The sequence below is a fragment of the Narcine bancroftii genome, chromosome 10 (assembly GCF_036971445.1).
Source record: "Narcine bancroftii isolate sNarBan1 chromosome 10, sNarBan1.hap1, whole genome shotgun sequence".
NCBI lineage: Eukaryota > Metazoa > Chordata > Chondrichthyes > Torpediniformes > Narcinidae > Narcine > Narcine bancroftii.
In genome coordinates, this window is record NC_091478.1 from 77085407 (window position 1) to 77113377 (window position 27971).

Consider the following 27971-nt stretch of genomic DNA (forward strand, 5'->3'; position numbering starts at 1 on the left):
TTAGAGACTTCTCAGGTTGCAGATTTTATTGTTGTGTGCACATTTGTGCATGATATTTCGAATCCCATTATTGTAATTAATAGCAGACTAGAAGAGTGGATACAAGGACATTCAGAAAGAACTCTCAGCCAAAGTTATGCAGTCCTAGCCTGAAGGCCTCGTTGGTGCAGACCCAAGCGTCATTGATGCATTTCAGTAGAAATATCTGATGGAATCCCACGACAGGGTCATCATCAGCCTGAAAGGGAAGAAAACAAGTTAACATTATGAAAATGAAAGCTTTTTCTGCACACAAAACCATAAATAGCTAAAATAATTAATAACAAAATCCCAAAGTGAAATTAAGTACATGTCCTCCTTTGGATTCCTCAAATCTACTAGAAAACTTCAGAACCTAGAATACTAATTCCAGGATTGCTAAATTGGCACAAGCAAATAAGCCATCTACTTTCCCTGGAAAAGGCAAATGCATCCACATGGTGAGAGTTCTCTTAGCCACTGGTCTCAATGCTAGCAGTAGAGGGTTACTTGAGAAGAGCTATTGATGGGAGCAACTATTAAAAAAAAATGTTTGAAGCTAAACCACTGCTTCAGGTGCAGTTTGGAAAAACAAAGTCACAATGATGAGAAAAACCACAGCCCTCCACAAGCAGCGGTCACCAGAAATATTGTGGAAGCCTAATCTTCAGTATAAATTTGGAAATTTGCTGTCACCCAGAGTTAAAGATAGTCTATTTTATCAATGTCTATTTTTAAAACAAATACAATTCTACTTTATAGAATCACTGTGTATTATGGAATATTAGATCAAAACATTGCACAGAATTTTGCTTACTTTAAAAAAAACATTTCTTTTGGAATTAAGGGTAAGTACGTATATAAGTAAGTACTTTGTCATTGCGAAAGAAAACAACAAAATTAAAAATGCAATCCGCAGTACTTGCAAATAAAAAGTACAAGAGCATATAAAAAGAAAAAAAAAAGTAGGATGAATACAAAAATAGATTCATTGATGGAGTTTTAATTTTTGGATGGCTCTGGGATAGAAACTGTTCCGGAATCTTTTCCTCTGTGATTTAATAGACGAATATCATCTATCTAAGGGAAATAGTTCAAACAAATGATAGCCCCAGTAAGAAGAATCCTTAAGGATATTGGCTGCCTTCCAGATAGTGAGATAGAAATAAATTCTCCGAACAGGGCAAGGAGGACCCAATAATCTTCTGGGATACATTGATAATCCTCTGAAGATCCCTCTTATCTGGAAAACCACACAGGAATGCAGTAAGTCAGCATGCTTTCAATAGAGCAGCAATAGAAGGACACCAATAACTTCTGTGCATTGATTTTCCTAAGCATTCTCAGGAAATGGAGACGTTGATGTGCCTTCTTGACTACAGCGGTGGTATTAATAGTTCAAGATCCTCAGCCAAACATCATGTTTCCCAGAAACTTAAGTCAAGACCCACACGGTCCCCATTAACATACAATGCAGCAGGGGCCATATTGTTCCTCCTGAAATCCGTTATGAGTTCTTTTGTCTTGAAGGAATTCAGTACCAGATTGTTTTCCGAGCACCACACTGACAGTTTGTGGACTTCGTCCCTATAGGCTGGCTCGTCACCCCTTGAAATGAGCCCAACCACAGTTATGTCATCTGCAAATTTTATGATGGTATTAGAGGAATATTCAGAGATATAGTTGTCTTCTTTGGCTTGGCTTCGCGGACGAAGATTTATGGAGGGGGTAAATGTCCACGTCAGCTGCAGGCTCGTTTGTGGCTGACAAGTCCGATGCGGGACAGGCAGACACGATTGCAGGGGAAAATTGGTGGGTTGGGGTTGGGTGTTGGGTTTTTCCTCCTTTGCCTTTTACAACATTGGGTCAACACACAGCCCTGTGGGGAACCAGTGCTACGTGTGAGAGAAGGGGAATAATGAGTGCCTATTTTTACTGTCTGGGAACGGTTTGTTAAAAAGTCCTTAATGTCTTCCAGAACTCAAAATGTAATGCCTTTGTTGTATTGAAGCATCAATTGAGCTAAAGACCTCAATGTGAAAGGCCAAAAAAAAACTTTCCTGCTACTACATTTAACCAACTGATTAAAGCCAAGAACCACTAAAATGTTTCCAATTTTACAAGCTTCTGTCCTTTTCAGATTTAACTGGCCAAGAAAAACACCAGTGAATGGAAATGCAACTCACCTTACAAGCATGTGATATTCAAAATCAATATTGAAAATATTAGAAACTACCGTCCAAATGAATTAGAAAATAACAAGAGTATAATTTAAGAGTAGTATCTATTTTCAAATCACAACCAAAAACTAGCAATTTTTAGTGCAATCTTAGATTTTAGCAAATATCATAACTATTTATGGACATAATCAGCACCATCTTCAAGAAGATTCTGAAATCTCCTGATCTACTCTGTCGGTGCTGTTTTTGTCTCACTGAAGAATAAAATTAAAATATTTGATGTATACTGTTCAGCGAGTCTCCAGCAGTGAATGATTTATGTACTCATTTGGATAAAGAAAATTTTACAACAATGCAAGTGACTCAGTTTGTAATGAAGGTTAAAGGTCAACTTTGCCTAATTGAAACACAGACCCAGATATGTTCACAGTGCCATCATCTTTTGTAGTTGATGAGAACAAATCTGAACAAATATCTTTGAAGCAATTGTATTACAAGAGAGACTTGAGCACAAAAAGCCACATGGTACAAAACCCAAACTTAAAATAAATATACAGGTTCATGTACAATTTGAAGCCAGATGGTTTTCATCAAGATACCAGAGGCAATTCAAGAAATGTCACCAATTTTTAAAAAGAGATGAATTGTGGCAGCTTTCATGCCTTATTTTGATTGCTGTGTGATTGTTGTTGTTGACATGTACATCACTAGCAAACCCAGCATTTATTGTGTGTTCCTAATTGCTATCGAGACAGTGTCCCAGTACAGATGGAATCAAGCGGTTACAGATTATATTTTATGATATATAAATGTTTTTTAAAAGAGAGATTGTGGGGGTTTAATGTGTAGGTCATTTCACAAAAGTCAGTAATACTTCGCAAGACTTTACAGAAATGTGAAGAATGCCTATGGCGGCTTCATAAGTAGGTGTTAATTGTTCTGATGCTGTGGAGTAAATGGACTGTTGTCTTTAAAGCAACAGATGGCCAGGCTCAAGCCAATTCTAGTGTCTGCAATCTGTGTGCTTGCAGTTTGCTGTTCTAAGAAGGGTTACCTGGTTTGGGAAGCAGAGAGAGAGACAGAGAAAAGACGAAACAGGTTTAAAAAAAGACTTCTGCAGTGGCTTTTAGAAAAACCCCATTTTTAAGATGGGTTGTGAGTTCTGAGTTCAGCCTGTTGAAAAACCCTTGTAGTCCCTACCAGAGGAAATGGCTGGCTAGTGTTTCTCCTGAAATAAGGGAAAAAAGAGGAACTATGCATCATTTGGAAAACCCATGATGGGGCAAGTTTCTTTGGCAAGACACTGAAGTACTAATTGTGGGAAATCGGTTTGTGTGTGTCCAATGAGCAACAAATCTCTCTCCGAGACCAACTAGAACCTTCCTGAGCAGTAACCATTTACCTTTTCACTTGAGCCTGGTGAAAATTCATACATGTTCAACTCTGTGCACAGTATAAGAATTGCCTGATACCGGTGAACTTGGAGGAGTGAAAAGTGAGATTGGATTGTGAATCAAAGAACTTTCTTGAACTTGTATACATTACATACATGTGCACTTAGAATTAGAAGGTTAAGTAAATAGTAATGTTAAAGTTTGATCCTGTTTTATGTTTAAAGAAAATTATAATCAATTTCTGTTTAAGTAACAATTTGTCTTGGTGAATTTCTATTGCTGCTGTGTTTTGGGGTCCACTGAGCCTGTAACAAAGCATATATACTGACTATATACTTTGCTCAAATTCACTTTTACTAAGAAACCAGGGTTCTCTTTTACAAAAGGATTTTCACTTTTATAAAATCAGAAAGCCGTTATTGAGGCTGCATGTGCACCCTGAGCTGCTCCTTCCCTGGGAACCACGATGAGATGTCAATAGATAGACACACTACCTCTCTTGGATCTCAGTCTCTTGTACCCCTCACCCCCCCACCACCTGTGGCATCACTCGGGTTGTTTGTCACCCAGTACAGTAACTCAAGGTGGTCACCACCCCCACCACCCAACACGGATCGAGTGTGCAAGTGTACCGAGCATAGAAGAAACAGGTGATTGTTCCTGAATGTCCAGGGGGACTTGTGATGAGTTGAGTGGGGGAGGTCTCTGACCAGAGTGCATTAGGTTCAAAAAGTAAATTTCTACTTTATAGGGTGTATATTTATCATATCCTTCTTGCTTTAAATAACAAATGTGTTATTTTAGGTGTTATGTGTTATTTTGGCAAGTTATTTTTTGGGGGTCTGAAAATAATCAAAACATTTTCCCATAGAAATCAATGATAATCACTTTGCACTATTTTGGTTTACGAAAGTTCCATAGGAACACTCAGCTTTGTAAACTGGGGAATACCTGTATATCTGGTGACAGTGGACTAAAAGGGCGGTTGGGAGAAGCGTTCCAGTTACAATGAAGCAACAGCAATACATATGCAAGTCAGGATATATTGCTGTTGCTTCATTGTAACTAGAATACTTCACCCAACAGTGTTGGGTAGCAATGTTCCAATGCATCTGCCACCAATTGGATCACAACATAGCCAATCTCAGTGAAGACTACTTATGTCACTGCTCCAATGCTTAACACAACCTTTCATGCTATGTTTTGCATAGTCAAAAGGCTTCCCATTTGGATTGGAGTTAATCCTGAAAGTTGCATGAGAAACTGTTCAACCTACATTAAGTAAAGTCCACAACAAGATGACCTGAACCTCAGTAGTCAAATGATGTTTGTGTTTGGAGGTCGAGCTCCAAGGCATTGTTAACTGGGTCAGTGAGTCATTCACAAGAGAACAGGACTTATACCAACGTGCCCTGCTGTGAATTACATTGCCATCTGATGATAAAGATTCATAGCTGTACCCTGAAAAACACAAACAAACTATGAAGGCAGAAATCAATAATAAAATGCACTATTGCTTTCAATATGCTGGCACAGCCTTCAGTTAATTGAGGAAAGAGCTATTTGAAGATCAAGCCCACACATGGTACAGAAAACATAATCTCGCAGACACACCATTGATCCAGGTCCTCTTATATTTGAGACCCAAACATTTGAACAAGCTCCGCAGAGCACTGGATACCAAAAATATCTTAAAAGTCCTCAAAATTCACTGGAAAATATAAAATTTAAATACTACTCTCATATCTGCTTTCACCAACATCCTGTTCCATTTACAGTCCCCTCTATAATGTTTGGGACAAATACACATTTTTCCTTTATTTGCACTCTGTGCTCTAGTTTTAAATTTGTAATCAAACAATTCATGTGATTCAATTGGACATTCCAGATTTTATTAAAGGGTACTTAATGTAAATTTTGATTTGATCATGTAGAAATTAAGCACTCTTCATACATAGACCCCTCATTTCAGGTCACTATGGCAACTCAACCACACGGCAGGCGAACCAGCACCTGCAATCGCAGTCGAGTCCACAGTGATGGAGCAAAACAATGGCCAAGAAGTTGTTATCACTTCCGCTCCACACGAGCGCTGAGACCAGCGTGGACCGTTTAAGCGCGCACATTTGAATCAGTTGGTTTGAAACTATTCGACTTAGCGTGTTTCTTCCACCTGCGGTCGACATTGTGACTCTGACAGACCAAGGCCATCTGGATCCAACATGAACGACTTGAACAACATGGACAATACAAGCAGCCCCCGGAGACCAGCAGGTAATGATGCACTAAAAGCCTTGTTGGTCAGCACTTTCGGACTTTCACGTAGCGAATGGAATGCATGGTGGCTGTGTATGAACGGCCAAGACAACTGCGCACTATCAGCCCTAATGAGTGCCACTGGCAGATGGCCATAAGCCAAGTCTACTCTTTGAACAGATATTTTTGGAGCAGATGCTGGAGGACATCCGCCTCCTACTAGCTAATGAAGAGTTCTCTGATCCACGGAAGGTGGCTGCGGAAGCAAATGTTCCTGTAGCGCACAAAAAGAGACATAGGAACGTGTCGGAATTAGTGCTGCGTCACGATCGAAGGCCCAACCACCCCATGCCCCAGCAGCAAAATCAGCAACACCCCTATCAAGAGATGACATCAGCTCCAAGTCTTGGGGTTTCTACCATCAGTGGTGGGGATCCAGGGCCCACCGATGCCGACTGCCATGCTCCTTTCAGTGAAATGACAGGGCCAGTTGTCACTGATGGCTACCATGTCTGGCCAGTGGAATAGCCTCCTGTATGTCTGGGACAGACACTCCGGGCGCAGGTTCCTAGTGGACACAGGAGCAGAAATCAGCATCCTTCCCCCAACGAGCCAAGATACTAGGACTAAAAGGGCCAGCCCAGAACTCACTGCAGCCAACAGCAGCACCACAGCACATGCACTATCCCTTTGCAATTCAGTTCCAGATGATTCACATCAACTTTTACCCTGACACAAACATTGTTCGGCACAGACTTCCTCCACGCACACTGTTTGCAGGTGGACCTGAAGGGATGATGGCTTGTCGACGCAAAGATATTTCAAATCTTTCGCCTCAACGAAGCCAGATTACTGACTCCTCTCCTAGACTTGGTCACGTGTTCAGACAGTGAATTCGGCAGGCTGTCGTTTGAGCTCCCATCCATCATCAGGCCAGTTTTTTTAAAATGATAGACACCAAACAAGGCGTGATGCACCTTCCTACTCAGGGACACCCCTTACACGCCTGAGCATGCAGGTTTCCACCAGATAAGCTCCAACTAGCAAGAGATAAGATTAACAAGATGGAGGCATTGTGCGGCATTCAGACAGCCCGTGGGCCTCTCTGCTCTGGTGTTAACCTCGCCAAGTGCCAGTTTGATCTACCCACCAATGACTTCTTGGGGCATTGGATTGACCATCACGAAGCTGTTACCCTGCCATGGAAAATAGGAGGCCATTCGCAAATTCACCAGGACCAACACAGTCAAGGGCCTGGATGAATTTGTTGGGATGATTAATATTTACCACCGTTTCATTCCCTCAGAAGCCTGGATCATGCACCCCCTGTTCAGCTTGATGTCAGTCAAAACTAGAGATGTAGCGTGGATAGAAGAAATGATGGCGGCTTTCGGCCAGGTCAAGGGCACTCTAGCAAATACCATGCTCCTGGTCCATCCCCAGGTAGACGACCCACAGCCCTCACCATAGAGGCCTCCGAGGCAGCAGTCAGCAGTTAATCAAAGGCCAAAGGAAACCACTTGCCTTCTTCAGCCGACAACTGCGGCCCCGAGAGATCAAGTACAGCACACTCATCAGAGAGCTGCTGGCCCTATATCTGGCCATTCGACACCAGGTAGTTCCTGGAAGGGAGGGAGTTTATGATCTTCATCAATCACAAGCCCCTCTCCTTTGTCCAAGGTGTCCAACTGATGGTCAGCCCACCAGTAGTGACATTTATCATTCAAATCCAAATTCACCAAGATCAAGCACATCTCAGAGAAGAGCAACGAGATGGGTACGTGCTGTTCCAGACGTCCATCGAGTCGGTGCACACTTTGGCTCTGGGAGAGATTACGTGGTGTTAGCAGAGGCACAACAGGGGGACAATGTACTATAAACATACTGAACAGCAGTCACCAGACTCCGCCTTGAGGACATAACAAATGGGCCCACAGATACCAAACTCCTCTGTGATACTTCCACAAGGCAACGTCAGCCCATCATACCAACTGGGTTAGCCCAACCCTCCATCCAGGCGACCACCCAGCTAATCGCATATCTCTTCATGTGGCATGGCCTACGCAAGCAGGTCAACTACTGGGTCAGGACGTGAACACACTAGCAGACCTGAAGGTCCAGAGGCATCTGAAGACCTGGGGGCATCTGAAGACCCGGGGGCATCTGAAGACCCGGGGGCATCTGAAGACCCGGGGGCATCTGAAGACCCGGGGGCATCTGAAGACCCGGGGGCATCTGAAGACCCGGGGGCATCTGAAGACCCGGGGGCATCTGAAGACCCGGGGGCATCTGAAGACCCGGGGGCATCTGAAGACCCGGGGGCATCTGAAGACCCGGGGGCATCTGAAGACCCGGGGGCATCTGAAGACCCGGGGGCATCTGAAGACCCGGGGGCATCTGAAGACCCGGGGGCATCTGAAGACCCGGGGGCATCTGAAGACCCGGGGGCATCTGAAGACCCGGGGGCATCTGAAGACCCGGGGGCATCTGAAGACCCGGGGGCATCTGAAGACCCGGGGGCATCTGAAGACCCGGGGGCATCTGAAGACCCGGGGGCATCTGAAGACCCGGGGGCATCTGAAGACCCGGGGGCATCTGAAGACCCGGGGGCATCTGAAGACCCGGGGGCATCTGAAGACCCGGGGGCATCTGAAGACCCGGGGGCATCTGAAGACCCGGGGGCATCTGAAGACCCGGGGGCATCTGAAGACCCGGGGGCATCTGAAGACCCGGGGGCATCTGAAGACCCGGGGGCATCTGAAGACCCGGGGGCATCTGAAGACCCGGGGGCATCTGAAGACCCGGGGGCATCTGAAGACCCGGGGGCATCTGAAGACCCGGGGGCATCTGAAGACCCGGGGGCATCTGAAGACCCGGGGGCATCTGAAGACCCGGGGGCATCTGAAGACCCGGGGGCATCTGAAGACCCGGGGGCATCTGAAGACCCGGGGGCATCTGAAGACCCGGGGGCATCTGAAGACCCGGGGGCATCTGAAGACCCGGGGGCATCTGAAGACCCGGGGGCATCTGAAGACCCGGGGGCATCTGAAGACCCGGGGGCATCTGAAGACCCGGGGGCATCTGAAGACCCGGGGGCATCTGAAGACCCGGGGGCATCTGAAGACCCGGGGGCATCTGAAGACCCGGGGGCATCTGAAGACCCGGGGGCATCTGAAGACCCGGGGGCATCTGAAGACCCGGGGGCATCTGAAGACCCGGGGGCATCTGAAGACCCGGGGGCATCTGAAGACCCGGGGGCATCTGAAGACCCGGGGGCATCTGAAGACCCGGGGGCATCTGAAGACCCGGGGGCATCTGAAGACCCGGGGGCATCTGAAGACCCGGGGGCATCTGAAGACCCGGGGGCATCTGAAGACCCGGGGGCATCTGAAGACCCGGGGGCATCTGAAGACCCGGGGGCATCTGAAGACCCGGGGGCATCTGAAGACCCGGGGGCATCTGAAGACCCGGGGGCATCTGAAGACCCGGGGGCATCTGAAGACCCGGGGGCATCTGAAGACCCGGGGGCATCTGAAGACCCGGGGGCATCTAAAGACCCGGGGGCATCTAAAGACCCGGGGGCATCTAAAGACCCGGGGGCATCTAAAGACCCGGGGGCATCTAAAGACCCGGGGGCATCTAAAGACCCGGGGGCATCTAAAGACCCGGGGGCATCTAAAGACCCGGGGGCATCTAAAGACCCGGGGGCATCTAAAGACCCGGGGGCATCTAAAGACCCGGGGGCATCTAAAGACCCGGGGGCATCTAAAGACCCGGGGGCATCTAAAGACCCGGGGGCATCTAAAGACCCGGGGGCATCTAAAGACCCGGGGGCATCTAAAGACCCGGGGGCATCTAAAGACCCGGGGGCATCTAAAGACCCGGGGGCATCTAAAGACCCGGGGGCATCTAAAGACCCGGGGGCATCTAAAGACCCGGGGGCATCTAAAGACCCGGGGGCATCTAAAGACCCGGGGGCATCTAAAGACCCGGGGGCATCTAAAGACCCGGGGGCATCTAAAGACCCGGGGGCATCTAAAGACCCGGGGGCATCTAAAGACCCGGGGGCATCTAAAGACCCGGGGGCATCTAAAGACCCGGGGGCATCTAAAGACCCGGGGGCATCTAAAGACCCGGGGGCATCTAAAGACCCGGGGGCATCTAAAGACCCGGGGGCATCTAAAGACCCGGGGGCATCTAAAGACCCGGGGGCATCTAAAGACCCGGGGGCATCTAAAGACCCGGGGGCATCTAAAGACCCGGGGGCATCTAAAGACCCGGGGGCATCTAAAGACCCGGGGGCATCTAAAGACCCGGGGGCATCTAAAGACCCGGGGGCATCTAAAGACCCGGGGGCATCTAAAGACCCGGGGGCATCTAAAGACCCGGGGGCATCTAAAGACCCGGGGGCATCTAAAGACCCGGGGGCATCTAAAGACCCGGGGGCATCTAAAGACCCGGGGGCATCTAAAGACCCGGGGGCATCTAAAGACCCGGGGGCATCTAAAGACCCGGGGGCATCTAAAGACCCGGGGGCATCTAAAGACCCGGGGGCATCTAAAGACCCGGGGGCATCTAAAGACCCGGGGGCATCTAAGACCCGGGGGCATCTAAAGACCCGGGGGCATCTAAAGACCCGGGGGCATCTAAAGACCCGGGGGCATCTAAAGACCCGGGGGCATCTAAAGACCCGGGGGCATCTAAAGACCCGGGGGCATCTAAAGACCCGGGGGCATCTAAAGACCCGGGGGCATCTAAAGACCCGGGGGCATCTAAAGACCCGGGGGCATCTAAAGACCCGGGGGCATCTAAAGACCCGGGGGCATCTAAAGACCCGGGGGCATCTAAAGACCCGGGGGCATCTAAAGACCCGGGGGCATCTAAAGACCCGGGGGCATCTAAAGACCCGGGGGCATCTAAAGACCCGGGGGCATCTAAAGACCCGGGGGCATCTAAAGACCCGGGGGCATCTAAAGACCCGGGGGCATCTAAAGACCCGGGGGCATCTAAAGACCCGGGGGCATCTAAAGACCCGGGGGCATCTAAAGACCCGGGGGCATCTAAAGACCCGGGGGCATCTAAAGACCCGGGGGCATCTAAAGACCCGGGGGCATCTAAAGACCCGGGGGCATCTAAAGACCCGGGGGCATCTAAAGACCCGGGGGCATCTAAAGACCCGGAGGCATCTAAAGACCTGGAGGCATCTAAAGACCCGGAGGCATCTAAAGACATGGCTGACACCTTTTCAACCAACACACAAGAGATTCGAGCATGTGCACATTGAAATTGTTGGCCCACGACCCATCTCGAGAGCAGAAAGGTACCCATTTACAATTGTGGACAGGTTAACGATGTGGCCAGAATCACCATCACAATAGCAGAGGCATGCACCAGGATGCTGATCACAACCTGTAAAATGCATTTCAGTGCTTTCTTTCACATTTTGAAAACACTAAATAAATTATCCCAAGTTTTATTATAAGCAAACAGAGAACATGGACCACAGAAGCCCATAGCAATTCTGGAATAACATTACTTCAATGATCAGGCAAGCGGACGGAGTCATGTGATGGAGTAGTGGCCGGTAGGCGAACTCCAGCCCTCTCCAGAAAAGTAAAAAAGAGAAAAAACAAAGGCACAAACATAGAAACCATAACAAAGTGAAAGTGAAAGTGTGGAGAAAATGGCAGCAAAGAAAGAAAAACCAAAAACAACGGGAAGAAAAGAAGAAGGAAGGACGTTGGAGGAGGAAGGTGAAGGCCTTACCGGTACGAGGAGGCCCGCCGTGGAGAGAGAAGCCCGCTCCCTGAGGTCAGTGGAAACCCCAAACTCAGGACTACAAAAATGGCTCACGGAGCCAAACAAAAGTGCGCAACCGCGCAAGACAAAAACAACACTGACGGGAGGGGGGACCAGCTGAGGAGTAAATCTCCACAGCTGAAACAGACAACTACAACACAACAGCAAGACTCTCAACAGGAAAACATAGAAAATAACGAGAACAAGAAGGAAGAAAATAAAAATAGGAAATCATAGAAACAACAGATGACCAACCCAGAGGAAGAAGATCAACACCAAGACACTTTTAATAAAAATAAGAACAAGAATACCCAACAAAATAAAATAAACAACCCAACAAGAAAACCAGAAGAGACAGAGGTAAAGGACACAGATCCTGGAGTTGGACTCAGAAGAAGAGGAGGAAGAACACAGAGAAAAGGAAGATGAAGGAAAGGGCAAGTACATGGATATATATTTTTTTTAAGAATATATGGAAACAGTAAAAGAATGGCAGTCACAAGAATTCAGTGAAATAAAAAGAATAAAAAGTGAATAGATTAGAGATGATCATGACAGATATAGGAAAAAGAGTAGACAAGGTGGAAGAACGAGAAACAGCCATAGAAATGGAAGTAGATGACTTAAAAAAGAAATTAGAAGAATCTGATCAAAAAGTTAAAGAAACACAGGAGCTGTTAGCTCAGAAGATAAATATAATGGAAAATTATAATAGAAGAAACAATATAAAGATAGTGGGCCTTAAGGAAGATGAAGAAGGCAAAAATAGGAAAGAATTTATAAAAGAATGGATCCCCACGGTCCTAGGAAGACCAGAATTACAGGGGGAAATGGAGATAGAAAGGGCACACAGAACATTAGCCCCTAAGCCACAACCACAACAAAAACCAAGATCCATTCCAGTAAAATTCCTAAGATATACAACAAGAGAAAATATATTGGAGAAGGCAATGAAAAAAATAAGAAGACAAAAAACCACTGGAATACAAGGGCCAAAAATTTTTTTTCTATCCAGATATAAGTTTTGAACTCCTGAAGAAGAGGAAGGAGTTCAATGCAGCAAAAATGACCCTATGGAAAAAAGGTTATAAATTTATGTTAAAATACCCAGCGGTACTTAAAATAGTTATTCCGGGGCAGCAAAGCAAACTATTCTCGGATCCGGAAGAAGCACGAAAATTTGCAGAACAACTACAAAACAGACAGAGAGATGAAGAGATGTAACAAGAACAAAAATGACAACAAACTATATGTATGTGTGTGTATATATATATATATATATATATGTGTATAAAAAAGAGTATAGGTAAGAACTAAGAAGGGAAAGAAAGGGAAGAAAGGAAGTAAGGAGGGAATTAAGAGAGAGACCTTTGTTATATATGAAGATTAAAAACTTTTCTTGGGGGGGCTGGGTGGGGAAGAATAACAGTCACTGCAAAATCAGTTGACACTTGCGAGTGAATTCGCAAATCCAAATGGAGAGGGGAGATGTGGTTGCCCGACAAGGGACAAAGGGCAACTCAGAAAGGGGAGGGACTATTGGGGTTAAAGGAATTTTAGATATGAGAATAGTGGAAATATTTTATGTTTTAGAAATGTTGTCTTATAATGTGTTCAAAAAAAGAAAGCAGAAATGGATAAGAAGGGAAGGTGATGATGAGGAAACGGAAAGGAAAGATAGACAAAGTATGAAATGACTATGTTGAACTATATGAATTTAAATATTAATTGAATACATAACCAAATCAAAAGGAAGAAACTGTTAAATTTACTGAAAAAAGAAAAATTTGATTTCGTACAAGAAACACATCTAACTGAAGTGGAACACAAGAAATTAAAGAGAGATTGAATAGGACATGTAACAGTAGCATCATATAATTCAAAAGCCAGAGGAGTAGCTATATTAATCAATAAAAATGTAGTCAATCAAAATAGAAGAGGAAATAATAGATCCAGCAGGGAGATATGTAATGATAAAATGTCAGATATGTTCAGAATTTTGGAATTTACTCACTGAATATTCACCTAATGAAGACGATCAAAAATTTATGCAAGATATCTTTTTGAAGATAGCAGATACGCAAGGGAACATACTAATAGGAGGGGATTTTAATCTTAATTTAGACTCAAACATTGATAAAACTGGAAAAAAACTAACAGAAAGAACAAAGTAACCAAATTTATAATTAAATCGATGCAAGAAATGCAACTTTTGGATATATGGAGGAAACAACACCCAAAGGAAAAGGAATATTCATATTATTCGGGTAGACATAAAACATACTCAAGGATAGACCTATTCCTGTTATAAGCACACATTCAAGGGAGAGTTAGGAAAATGGAATATAAAGCTAGACTATTATCGGACCACTCACCCCTGTTATTGGCAATAGAGCTAGAGGACATCCCACCAAGAATGTATAGATGGAGATTAAACTCCATGCTACTTAAAAGACAGGATTTTAGAGAATTCATTGAAAGACAAATTAAAATGTACTTTGAAATAAATACGGAATCAATGAAAGATAAGTTTATACTATGGGACGCAATGAAAGCGTTCATCAGAGGGCAAATAATAAGTTATGTAACTAAGATGAAGAAGGACTACAATCGGGAAACAGAACAGTTGGAAAGGGAAATAACAAATATAGAAAAAGAATTAGCAATAAAGGAAGATACAACTAAAAGAAGAGAATTGGCAGATAAAAAAATAAAATATGAAACATTACAAACATAAGGTGGAGAAGAACATAATGAAGACAAAACAGAAATATTATGAGCTAGGAGAAAAAACGCACAAAATTCTAGCGTGGCAGCTTAAGACAGAACAAACTAAAAGAATGGTATTGGCATTAAGGAAAAAGGACAAACAAATTACATATAATCCAACGGAGATCAATGAAAACTTCAGGAAATTCAACCAGATTGATAAAACAAAGCATACCAGATTCTTGCAAAACAGCAATAATTATAGTAATACCAAAGACAGGGAAAGATCCACTTGCACCAGCGTCATATAGACCAATATCTCTACTTAACACCGATTACAAGATAATAGCTAAACTATTGGCAAACAGATTGGCCGACTATGTACCAAAAATAGTAAATCTAGACCAAACTGGATTTATTAAAAAAAGACAAGCAACAGACAATATCTGTAAATTTATTAACTTAATTCATGCAGTAGAAGGAAATAAAACTCCAACAGTAGCAGTTGCTTAAGACGGAGAGAAGGCCTTTGACAGAGTAGAATGGAATTATTTATTCAAAGTACTATAAAAAATCAGCCTACCAGAGAAATATATTAATCTGATTAAAGCATTATACAAGGGGCCATTGGCGAAAGTGACAGTAAATGGATATATATCAAAACAATTTAACTTAAGCAGATCAACAAGGCAGGGATGTCCACTATCTCCCTCACTGTTCGCATTAGCTATAGAACCACTAGCAGAACTGATAAGAACAGAAAATAAAATAAGAGGGATAAAAATAAAAGAGAAGGAATATAAAATCAGTCTATTTGCAGATGACGTCATAGTATACTTAACAGAACCAGAAATATCAATAAAAGAATTACATAGGAAATTGAAGGAATATGGAGAAGTATCGGGGTACAAGATCAATGCAAATAAAAGTGAAGCAATGCCAATGAATAAAGCGGATTTCACAAAGTTTAAGAAAGAATCGCCATTTAGATGGCAAACACAAGCAATGCGATACCTAGGTATACAACTAAATAAAAACCTCGGCCATCTATATAAACTCAATTACAATCCATTAATGAAAAAAATTACAAGACGACTTAGAGCATTAGAAAGACTTACCACTAACACTGATAGGAAGGATAAACTGTATTAAAATGAACATTTTCCCAAGGATACAATACCTATTTCAGTCATTACCAATACACCTAACAGAGAGATTCTTCAAGGATTTAAAGAAAATAATAAGGAAATTCTTATGGAAAGGGGGGAAACCGAGGATAGCACTAGATAAATTAACAGAATGGTACAAACAAGGAGGCTTACAACTACCAAACTTTAAGAATTATTATAGAGCCGCAAAATTAAGATACCTATCAGATTTTTATCAAACAAGGGAAAAACCAAATTGGACCAGATTAGAACTAGATAAAATAGGGGAGAAGATACCTGAACATATACTATATAAATGGGTTGAAGAATTGGTGCAACGTAGGAATTCACCGGTATTGCATCATCTGCTCAACATTTGGAAGAAGATTCATGTAGAAAGGAATAAAACAAATTACCAACTACCAAAACTAATATTGATGCAAAATCAACTAATCCCTTTCACAAAAGATAACCTTTCCTTTAGAGAATGGGAGAGAAAAGGGATCAAAAGAATAGAAAATTGTTTTTCAGGAAATAAATTATTATCCTTTGAACAAATGAAGGATAAATATAATATAACTCACGATACAATGTTTGCATACTACCAACTGAAAACCTACTTGAAGGACAAATTGGGAAAGTCTGAGGTTACCAGAAGGAAGCAATTTTGAGTATGTGATTACAGACACAATGATAATTAAAAAATTTGTAACAAACATGTACATCAAACTGCAAGAAAAGGAGAACGAGGAAACAAATGGTAAACCTAAAAAATGGGAACAAGATCTAAACAAAGATAAAGAATGAAGCATGGGAGAAGCTATGCTCTGGAACTATGAGAAATATAATAAACACGAGGTTACGCATGATACAATATAACTGGATACACAGGCTATACATCACACCTCAAAAGTTAAATAAATGGGACACAACAGTATCAGACAGATGTTTTCGCTGTAAAAAGGAAATGGGAACAATTCATGCAATTTGGACATGTGAGAAAGTGGAAAAATTTTGGGAAGATCTAAACCAGATATTAAATAAAATCACAAAAAGCAATATACCAAAAAACCCAGAGATCTTCCTCCTAAGTAACATAAAAAACAAAGAATTTGGACACGATTTGGATGGAACACAAAAAAAATTTGTTATGATAGCCCTAGCTGTAGCAAAAAAATGTATTATGTCAACCTGGAAATTAGAAGACAACTTGAGAATACATTGATACATAGAAATGAATAAATGTATTCCATTAGAAAAAATAACATATAATTTAAGAAATAACATTACAATATTTGAACAAATATGGGAGCCATACATGAAATACAATAGAGAAATCCTACCATGGACTTCCACCACCTAAAATGACAGAAGGAGAAGACAACGAAAAGAACTGACTCAGTAAAATTTCTTTATTTTTATTAAGTGACAACATTGTTTAACGGGTTTAATGTATCTTATAGATTGAACTTCAAATAAATGGAGAAGGGGGTGAGGGAGGGAGGGGGGAAAAAGGGGGAGAAAACGACACTATATATATTTAAGAAGAAAAATGTCTGTATGTATCTTGGTCAATATGGTTTATAGTGTGAAAAATAAAAAATTGAAGAAAAAAAAAGATCAGGCAAGCATATTATATTCCTCATCCGACAATCTGGAAAAAAAGCCATTAAAGACTGATAAAGTCAGATTCCAATACATTTATACTATAGGTAATTTTTTTTAATTACCAAAATTTAGCAACCACAATTTACCAACAATACCTGTTTATGGATTTAAGCATCATTTCCAAATAAATTCCATTTTAAAAACTGCTTTTATAGCTCCTTGCTAAAAGTGAATATGAAACACTAACAGTGCATGTGTACAAATATATAATACACATTGCAAAAGAGGAGTTCATCTATTAGAGTCCACACCAGCTCCCAGCAGTGCAATCACATTAGTTCCCTTCTTCAGTCATATTCTCATCAAAAATGATGTAGTGAAAAAGTACTTGCCTTAAGTTGTCCAATTACCATACTCAGGATGCAACTATCAGGAGTGGGTTGGTGGTCTTGTGCCGATATTATATGTAGTATTTTACCAAATGGAAGGGCCTGTATTTAAAAATATGAATCTTATTAGCCAAGAAAATGTTGCGGTCAGTGTACACCAACAGCAGCCGCAAACCAATATTTGATGCCCACAATGAAATTAGCATGAAATTAAAATCATTCTTTCTTTGAAAATAGAAGTGAGGTTCTCGATAAAATTTCCTTCAGTTTTAAATTGTTAATTTTTTTTAACAAATTGAAATTAAAACTATTTGCTTTCAGTACACCCTCTACAGATATTCATTGCCTTATTCCAAATGTAACTTTTCTCTTTCTGGACCCTTTTAAGTAGCATCAATTTAAACTTGCTTCACAATCTTAAATTATACTGATAATCAACAACAACCGCTTGCTCGGTTTACTCAAGTGTAAAATAAAACTCGTCCTTGTGCTTCATTATCTCTCACTTATAGCAACTTGCTACGCAAAACATTCTTACAACTAAACAAGCAAAGGCGAATATGACTGACACAAATTCCACAGAACTTTGCTTATTCAGCTGAACCCCAATGGGAATCACCAAGTTCTGATATGATAGAGTATTCATTGATAACCTTGATATCATTGTCGGTTATCGGCAATCAGGAGTGAGCAAGCTTCTTCTGCTCTGGAACCAGCATATTGTGAGGAAAACTATATGATTGATAAACAGACATAACTTTAAACTAGGATGGGTGGGAAAGGCCATCAAAAGGAAAGATGTTTTGGATAAAAGATTACAAACCATGATAATTTATAAAAGAGCACCAGACAAATACATTTTCTTAGAGGAATCAAACCTAGTGGAGGTGATCTTGCCAGCTCTGGAGGCAGAAGTTGCCCAAACTTTGTATTTGAAAACTTAGTTTTTGTCAATAAAAAATTGGATTGAAATTCAACAAGAAATAAAACTGCCTAGTTTATTAAAAAGCCATGCACCACACGGTTTCATTTTCGATAAATCTATTTTGAAGTTAAAAATAACCATTAAAATTAGGCTTGACGTAAATTTAAACTTGTTTTTAGATTATATACATTTTATATTTTGACATACAGCTTGGTAACAGGCCTTTCCGGCATATGTACCCATGCTGCCTAACTAACCTACAACCCCCATACTTTTTGAAGGGTGGGAGAAAACAGGGAGGCCCCAGAGGAAACCAGCGCAGACACAGGAAGAACGTGAAAATAAATGGAGTGCTGGGATCATTCAATTCACTTCTCCAGACTCCATGTCCAACCCACTATGCATAATTAAAACATACTTACGTTTAATTTTTCCACAATAGCATTTTTACCTTGGATTTGCTGTCCTTCCCAAGAAAGGCAAGAACCTTCAAACTAAAACAAAAGCACACTTACAAAAATCAATCAACCTGCCACATCAGGTACTGAGAAAATAACACATGCTTTCAGAAAAACAAAATGACTATAAATTTTCTGAAATTAGTGAGCCAGATTCTCCAACAATGTCAAGCTCACCTACGTTTCCCGACAGAGATTTTTATTACAGAGCTGTACACAGTTTATGCAATCTAATGGAACAGGGCAATCATCCAGACTCAGTCTTTCCAGCCTGGACATTTGTTCACTGAGACTGCATCAGATAAAACCTGGCACATCTATAGCTGCCCCATTCAAATGAATGGGAGAAATCCATGACCAGGAGAAGAAATTTAGTTGGAGCCCATGTCATTAATTAAATTAGTTTCAACATTATTTAGTTTTGACAAGGACACATTTCTTTTTGATTCTTTTTTCCCCTCAAAAATAGCTCACTAATGATACCGATGTTTGTACACGGAAGTCTAATAAGCCAGTAGACAGGGTCTTACAGATGATGAAAACTGTACAGGAAGTTCAGCTATGAGACTGTCCCCATGCTGCATCTTGCTACACTGAAATACTGGATGCCAAGCTCTTATTGGAAGACCACACCTTAATCGCATTATTAAAACACTGCAATCTGGGCTAAATACATGAGCATTTTAAAGCAGAACAAAATCTATCCCACTTGTATACTACAATATAGTAATCAGGTACCAATCAATTGAAGAACCTTCTGTAATGAGCAATAGAGAGAGCTTGGCTCATCACACTGAAGAAAATGAGAAAAACTCAAGTTTTAAAGCTCGACAACTACTATTAATATTAAACTACAATTCGTTCCGAAAAATCTTGATTCAAACATCCGCAGCTTTCACGGTTCAAGAAATCCCTACTTTGAATTAAAAAGTCAAATGGTATCTGCACCCAGAATCTTTTATGTTTAAGTAACAGATAAGCTTTCTTTTGTTCCAGAAAACCAAAGCACCAGTAAGAAAAACAATCTATTTCATTGTCACAAACACACGAAGAATGGCAATAAAATAAACCAAAGGTTTACTTTATGCATGAAGTGTCCAAATGCACTTCAGCAAACTGTCCATAACAATTCCTAATGCAAAAACAATCTTCTCTACAAAGTTCAGACTACAATTAAAAATTTCTGATTTTATTTTGATAATTTTAGCAATAATTTTCAATTATGTTGCATTCTGTAAAATACCATGTTATTGAAAAACTGGCTTTGAACTGTTATGAATACTGTAAACTATGAATGAATTGTTAAGAATACTGTAAACCACGAATATCCAGAAGCCCAAAGGGCAAAGAATGATTTTAAAAAAGTGATTGCCTTTAAATGAAATTACATTTTTTATTGCAACACATTGAAATTTCTTGAGAATAGTACTTATTATGCACACATCTATGGAAGGGTCACATATAAACTTGTTTCTAATCATTCCACATTAAAGAAAAATTTTAAAATGGCAGTAAATTCATACTTACATATAATGATGCTAATTGACTCCTGTTTGTATCAAAAGCTTGATAGTAATGCTCGACAAAATCCCTTCCAATCTGTTCCCAAATCGGTTGATCACCCATTCTAAACTGTCAGCCTCAGGTACTAAATAAGATAAAAAAAAATACTTTTTAAAGACTTTAAAAATTCTGCACCACATTTAACAGTGACCAGGGAACCAATCCTAACTGCTTTTCATGCAAGCATGAATTTTCCAAACTACTTAAATGAATCCCCAACTCAATGAGCAACTCTTAAGTCCAATATTCTATTGCAGAACATATTGAGATTTGCAGAAACATTCAGTAAACAACAACAATAGAGAACTAGATTCAGATTTATCAGAAAAAACACTCTGGATGATAAAATTCAATACTTTTCTTATGCTTGAGACAAAAAAAATGAACACAACTTGGAGAATATTTAAGATTAATTGACATGCAGATGAACATAAACCAATGTAAGAAAATTAGCAGCTGTTAGAATTTTAAAATCTAATCTCTTCATTTAACACCCTGGCATGTCTATGGTACAATAAAGCCCCCAGTATTCGGTACCTATGGAGATAGGTCGATGGCAGATAAGTGAATTTTCCAGTTCCTGGAGATTGGTGATCTAACTACTAGGGGAGGCACCAGTTATAAATTTTGTTTTTTAAAAAAAAACATTTATTTTCTGCAATTTTTCTGTCGGTTGCTTGAATTCTGGATAACAGGAATTTTAATGTGTAAAGATAAAAACAGCCACCGACAAGCCAAAGGAATTAACATTCATTTGTCAATTGCACATTCAAATTCACGAGAAAGCCCCAATGCCAAAAAAAAGCAATAAAAATTACATTGAAATTTGCTTTAAATAGTGCCCGTACCAGACTTTACAGGTGCATTATCAAACAAAATCTTTGTAGAGATGATCAAATGATTAGGCAAAAATGAAGACTTAAAAGCAGAATGCAATAGAAAGAGCTAAAGAAATTCTGAAGTTCGCAGCTGGAGTAATGCCTATTGTAGATCCCTGAAATTACAGATGTGCTAGTTGCCAGAAATGGTGCACAAAATCTCAGAGGATTTTTAAGATATCATATATGGGGAAGGGATTTAGACATGCACTTAGAAGGTTAAACCTATGGCAGACCAGAATCAATGAAACTCAGTAGGCACACAACGAACTGACAATCAAACTGTACAGTTGAATGGAGGCAGTAGAATTTTAGATGATAAATAATTCCCATTAAATTATGCATTTTTGACCTCTGAATATCTCAATCACTATGAAGTTAAATAGTTTTGAATTGTCTTCTTATCAGTAATGTACAAAACATAGCAGCCAATTCACTGACAGGAATCTGAGAACCAGATAACGTGTTTTGGAAATGCTGAAAAAGGCCAAGTTATATAAAAATCCTTGAACTAGCAATGGAAGCATTCTTTGCATTTATTCTGGATACACTGAAGCTTTAGAAAAAAAATTCAATGAGATACCATCAGATATGAAGAAACAGCTAAAAGCCTTGAAAGAGTGACAATTAGAGAAAGGTTCTGAGAAATTAACTTAAAATAATTACACTGCTTGAGAAATTTATAAGAAGATGAAGTGATAAGCATTCAGATTTTTTGAATGAATTATTATGATATGGGACAAAAGGCCAAGGAAATGATATTGAAAGTAAACAGCATGAATGATTTAATGCCAGGTATTTGAGTTGAAACTTCTACAAACTCTGCTAATGTGATTAGCAAACTTCCAAATTAGGTGGTGTACAGAAAATAAGGAAATTTATACCTATAACACTAAAAGTATTCCAATCAGCACGTGAACTTTTTACTAGTAGGATTCTCACCTAAGTAGTGATTTGATACAACATGTGAAGACAACTGTGCCAAATTTTTGATTTGCTAAATATCGGTTTGCAAATTGCACAAGATTTACCATCAGCTACAATCTCACGGCAATGGAAGGGGTAATCAAAAAGCCTGAGATGGACATGACCAAGGATGACATTGTTGATTCACACATCATGACTGACTGGACATGCACAAAATGTACACAAATACTTCAATAAACTTTTGCTTTTAAATACCATGGTTTTTTTTTTACAAGAAAGAGTTTCACACAGAAAATGGTTAGTATCAATATGTCAGAGGGGTCTGGGTTCATTTCTGTTTCATTAAACAGATGATTTGGATACACCAAGAGGGCACAATATCCAAGCATTTGGATGGTTTTATTTAATTTTGAGAGATACAGCACAGTAACAGGCCTTTGCAACCCACAAGCACGCAGTGCCCAATTACATACACCCTTGTGACCATTAGCGTACAAATCTTGTAAGTCTTTGGTGGAAGGAAACTGGAACACCGAATGAAACCCATGCAGACACGGGAGGAACATACAAACTCCTTTCAGACAGCGCCAGATTCAGACCTGGGTCGCTGGCACTGTAATAGCATTGTGCAACAACTACACCAACCATAAAATAAGCATTGAAGATTACAACCAGTGAACAGTAAGTGAGGTCGACCTTTTTAATTAAACAAATTTTCTAAAATGTAATATGTGGCATGAAAGTCAAGAAATTTGAGGATCTGAGATTTGGAGTTGGAATTAAATTTGTGAAATGCCAGAGTTGGTGACTGAAAAAATAAATAAATTTCAGCGTACACGTCAAATCATGAAACCCTACAAAAAATTCTCAAAATACACACCAGATATATTCTTGAGACCTTAAATGCACGGAGAAAACCAAATTGATGTTAATTTGGAGTACAAGTCGATGCTGGAAGCACCTCCCCACTGCCGGGGCCGCTGATCCCCCACCACTGGGCTCTGCTATAACCGCTCCTACCTGAGACCCTGAGGTTGCCGTAACCACTCTTGCCTGTTAGGATGAGGTTCCTGCCTTCACCGGCACCATGATGCTTACATTCCAGCTCCAAGGGCCATTACTGTCTGATAACCTGAGGTTTCTGCTACCGCCTCGAGCGCGTTGTCACCATTCCATCTCCATGGGCCGTTGCTGCCGAAGTGTTTTATTTACTTATTTAATTTACAGCTTTGTTGCTTGCTATTGGGGTGTTTTAAATTTTTTTGGGTTGTTCCTAGGAGGGCTGGTCAACCCAAAAAATTAGTGGGGCAGGGGGTGGAAAAGAGTCAATTTGTACACCGGATAGACTATAAAACCCTTAAGACTAGACTGAAAAAAAAAGGGTCGACTTGTCTGCTGAAATATGATGTAAAAATTAGGTGGTTAGAAATGTGATTACAGTATGAACTATTAAAAGAAATGGTCCAAAAACTCAATACATTTGAAATTCTGAATTTAAATAGCAAATTTTGGGAGCAAAGTGACTTGCTGCAACCCACAGATAAGAAAATATTTTCACTAACTAGCAAGCCACAAAAAACTAACTTTACGATTCCAATGAATATGAAATTAAGATAATGTTCAAAGTGTGAACAGATGGCTTGGAGGGCAACATTCATGGTAAAATCATAACTTCAATACAATTCATTTGAGGAATTGATCGAGGCTGCAGCCTGAGGTCTCTTATGGACATGTTCAATTGAAGACAATCATCAGGTGCTTGATCTCTGCCAAGCACAAGAATAGTTTCAGTATAATTTTGCTAATACTAATATGTACTAATTTTGCAAGAAAAAAAATGTTATATAGCCATACTGGCACCACTAACCTCCCACAAAAATCAAATGTTGCTACATTGTAAAAGAAATAAGTTCAAAGCAGTTTCATGGGGGGCATAGTGAGCAAGAGCTAATGGGATGCTCTGAGCCTGCTTCCACATTGCAAGTCCCATCCAAGCCTTTCCATTTGAGTACAATAAGGATTGCCATGAGTACATTCGAATACAAGATTACTTTCACATTCACTGCTGTTAACAAACCAGAAAATCCAGTTTACACATGCATGCACACATTTTATACAAGAACTGACCACAGTTAAAACATTACTTGACCTAGTTTTGGAAATTACCTCTGCAGCATCAGATCTAGCAGTTCAACTCGGCAGCCAGATTTCCTGGAAGCAATTCAGTTTCTTTGGAAAATTCATCATTCATGTAAATGACTTAAATCTTGAATATTCACATGCTCAAGAATTAGCAAGGCAGGAGATAAAATAATAAATATTCAAACTGATGGAATATTCATTATAGCGTTTTCCTCAACCTTATCAACCCACAAATGTTCAAAACCAAGAAATCCTACTTTTTTTTTAAAAAAGATTTCACACAGGCATTAATATTTGTGTAATGTCCAACAATGCAGTAAGGCAATGATACTCAGAAGATGAAGGAAATTTCACATGTCAGATTTCAGATTTATTGTCACCAAGATCTTTTACCGGAGGCAAGGTAGAATTACCACTTATTGATAGTGCAAAAACAAACTGTACACAGTGTATACATGTAAACAAATATAGAACTGTAAACAGGTAACAAACAAGCTGATTATGCAATAGAGAATTTTTTTTAAAAATCAATAAAATGCACAAGAGTCCTTAAGTGAGTCCCTGATTAAGTTTGTTCTTGAGGAATCTGACGGTGGAGGGGTAGCAACTGTTCCTGAATCAAGTGATGTGGGTCTTGTGGAACCTATACCTCTTTCCCAATAGAAGCAGAAAGAACAGAGCGCTGCGCTGGGTGGTCTGGATCCTTGATGATTACTGTTGCTCTCCGAGGGAAGCCTTCCCTATAGATATTCTGGAGAGTGGCGTGTGTTTTGCATGTGATGTCCTTAGCTGTGTCCTCCATCTTTTGCAGGCCTTTATGCCCAGCGGATTGGGGACACTATACCAGACCATGAAGATGCCAGTCTGCACACTTTCCAGCACACATCTGTGTAAACTTGTCAGGGTTTCTGACCTCATACCAAACCTCTGCAAACTCCTGAGGAAGTTGAGAACCTAGCATTCTTTCTTCACAATCCTATTAGTGGATTGCGTCCAGGAAAGAGGATTCAAGATAGTGACTCCCAAGAACTTACTCACCCTCTTCACCTCTGATCCCCCAACGATCATTGGATTGTATACATCTGGATTTCCCTTGCGGAAGTCAACAATCAGTTCCTTGGTTTTGGTGACATTCAGTGCGAGGTTGTTGTTGGTGCACCTTTCAGCCAAGTTTTCAATCTCCCTCCTGCATGCTGGCTCATACAACCCACTACCGTGGCATCATCAGCAAATTTGTAGATTGTTGTACCATGCCACAGAGTTGTTGAAGCCAACTATGTAGAGCATGAGGCTAACCTTTTCAAAGGCTCCAGGTCCTTCCAGCATGTAATGGGATATACAATATTCCAAGTTGGGTCTAACCAAAGTTCAATATAACGACAAAATCAAGCTTCATTTCCTTTTATTGTCATAACACATTAAAAAAATAACAAAAATTATGTACTTTTAAAAACTTTTGCCTCTCATCAGGTAGATAGAGTCAAATGAAGAGGAGCAAAAAAGTCCCTTCAGAGGCACTTAGTGTCCCTGGATTTGCCTCTCGTTCTCTTGCAGCCGCACAGATTCATCGGCCACCCGAGCACCAAATCCAAACCTCTAACATGATCAGGAAACCTTCAGTGCCCGAAGCCGGCAGGAGCTCAAAAAGAGAAGAGCAAAACTCCTGCAAAGCCAGCTTGGCTGTGAGGGGCATTTGCATCAAAATCATGTCCAAATCCTCAATGCTTTTCAGCACGGTGGGTGGGTCGGTTCTGCTGTTGATGATGTGGTGAAGACTTGTGGAGCAGAAGGGGCAGACACACACACACACACTGGAGGGAAAAGAGAAACCGCCTCCTGTACACAAAATAGAAGGACAACGTGGTGCAGGAGGAGATTAATTCAGGGCATAATGTGCCGAGGTGCGCGCACGTGTGGCCGCTCGCTGGCGTCCGCCCGTCGAGTTTGAAACTAGTTGGAAGTTACGGTTTAGAAGCGCAGCGTCATTACCGCCAGTCCCCAACACTCCCGCCATGTAACCGCCTCGTCAACGAGAGGCAGATCGATGCCCGGCGAAGCCAGCTGCTGACGACCGAGAGCGCCATCAACAGATGACCCCACCAGGCCCCGGCCGCCCGAGTAAAGGGAGGGGAGGGGAGGCGACGGGGCCGCAGCGCGGCCTACAAACACCGGGACGCTCCGCACTCTCTCACACACGCACTCCGCTACCGCAGGAGGGAGTTTAAAAAAAACTTACCCGATGGCCCTCCCCGAAACCTCCGGCCGTTGGTAGAATGGCGACGGCCGGCAACAGGCCGCTCTAAAGGAGGCGGTGGTGAGGAGGCGGAGAAAGTAACCACGACGACGTCCTATTTTTAAAAACGACGCATGCTCCAAGTGTAGAAGAGCAGAGGGCATCATGGGACCTGTAGTGCGTCGTAAAAATACCCCAAGCGCGAGGGTGATTGGGCCAGGTACTACGGTTCCCACAATGCATCTGGCGAGCGAGGCCGGGTTGGTTGCTGCGAGGATCAGTCAGATTGGCCATTTAAAGTGTTGATTTCATACATGGTTGTATGAGGGTGCTGGATATGAGCAGTGAAGGATTGGCTTTGTGGTTTACAAAGGAGGAGCAGGTGGGGTCTTGGAAACAGGAGGTTGCAAAAGGACTGAAATGAGGAGAATGGCAAATGAAATGTAATTTCGGAACGTGTAGGTCGTGGACTTTGATAGAAAAAAATACATGCACAGATTATTTTCTAAAAGTGAAGACAGATGCAAAGGGGCCTGGGAGTCCTTGTGCAGGATAGCCTGAAGGTAAACTTACAGGTTGAGTCAGTTGGGAAGAAGTCAAATGGAATGCTGGCATTCATTTCAAGAGAAAAAAGAACAGGGTTTCGATATTGAGGCTTTATATGGCACTAGTGAGGCCTCAGTTGGGAGTGTTGTGTGCAGTTTTGAGTTCTTTTAAGAAAGGATATGCTGATGTTGGTGAGGGTTGAGAGGAAGTTCACAAGGATGATTCCGGGAATGAAAGGGTTATATGAGAAGCATTTGACAGCTCTTGGCCTGAAGTCATTGGAATTTAGGAGAACGGGGTGGGGGGGGGAGGGGAATCTCTGAAACATTTTGAATGTTGAAAGGCATAGACAAGAGTAGATGCAGAAAGATTATTTGTTTTATTATTATATTATAAGTCTAGGACATGAAGGCACAACTTCAGGATTGAAGAGCAGCTACTAAGAACAGAGATGTGGAGGAATTTCTTTAGTCAGAGGGTGGTAAATCTGTGGAATTTGTTGTCACAGGCAGTTGTGGAGGCCAGATCATTGGGTGTATTTAAGGCAGAGATTGTTAGGTACTTTTTAAACATTTCATTTATTTTTCAATTTTAAGAAATGTCATATAAAGCAAAAAGATATGCATACAAAAAAAACCCTTACTCTATCCTTTTTTTATTTCTCTCCTCCCCCTTATTAAAAATTCTTTTGTGCACCCTCAGAACTCACAATTTAAATTAATCTCAGAATTTAGGGGGAGATCATCTTTGATTTTAGCAGCATTATTGAAGATGAGCACTGACATAGTTCAGGTATGG

General features: G+C 41.4%; 1 protein-coding gene across 2 annotated transcripts; it reads right to left on the reverse strand.

The window, feature by feature from the left end:
• Window positions 1-26788, reverse strand: LOC138744794 (nuclear transport factor 2-like). Of its 2 annotated transcripts, XR_011345766.1 has the most exons (6): window positions 26631-26788; window positions 20412-20532; window positions 18849-18920; window positions 17505-17603; window positions 4869-5053; window positions 149-238 (listed from the first exon to the last, which is right to left on the reverse strand). XR_011345766.1 is itself a non-coding variant. In XM_069901460.1 (5 exons), the coding sequence occupies exons 2-5, from the start codon at window positions 20508-20510 to the stop codon at window positions 125-127; spliced, it is 384 nt and encodes a 127-aa protein (XP_069757561.1). In that variant the 5' UTR covers window positions 20511-20532; window positions 26631-26786; the 3' UTR covers window positions 1-124. The 2 variants fall into 2 exon arrangements, 1 of the variants encoding a protein (XP_069757561.1); XM_069901460.1 differs by lacking the exon at window positions 4869-5053 and having other exon boundaries at window positions 1-238; window positions 26631-26786.
• Between the last annotated feature and the right edge of the window lie 1183 nt (window positions 26789-27971).

Coding starts and splice junctions, on each gene's coding strand:
- LOC138744794 (XM_069901460.1), bottom strand. CDS start 20,510: ATGGGTGATCAACCGATTTGGGAACAGATTGGAAGGGATTTTGTCGAG. Junction 17,604..18,848: donor CTATTGTGGAAAAATTAAAC/GTAAGTATGTTT, acceptor TTTTAAATACAG/GCCCTTCCATTTGGTAAAAT. Junction 239..17,504: donor TGGTAATTGGACAACTTAAG/GCAAGTACTTTT, acceptor CTTCCCTTTCAG/GCTGATGATGACCCTGTCGT.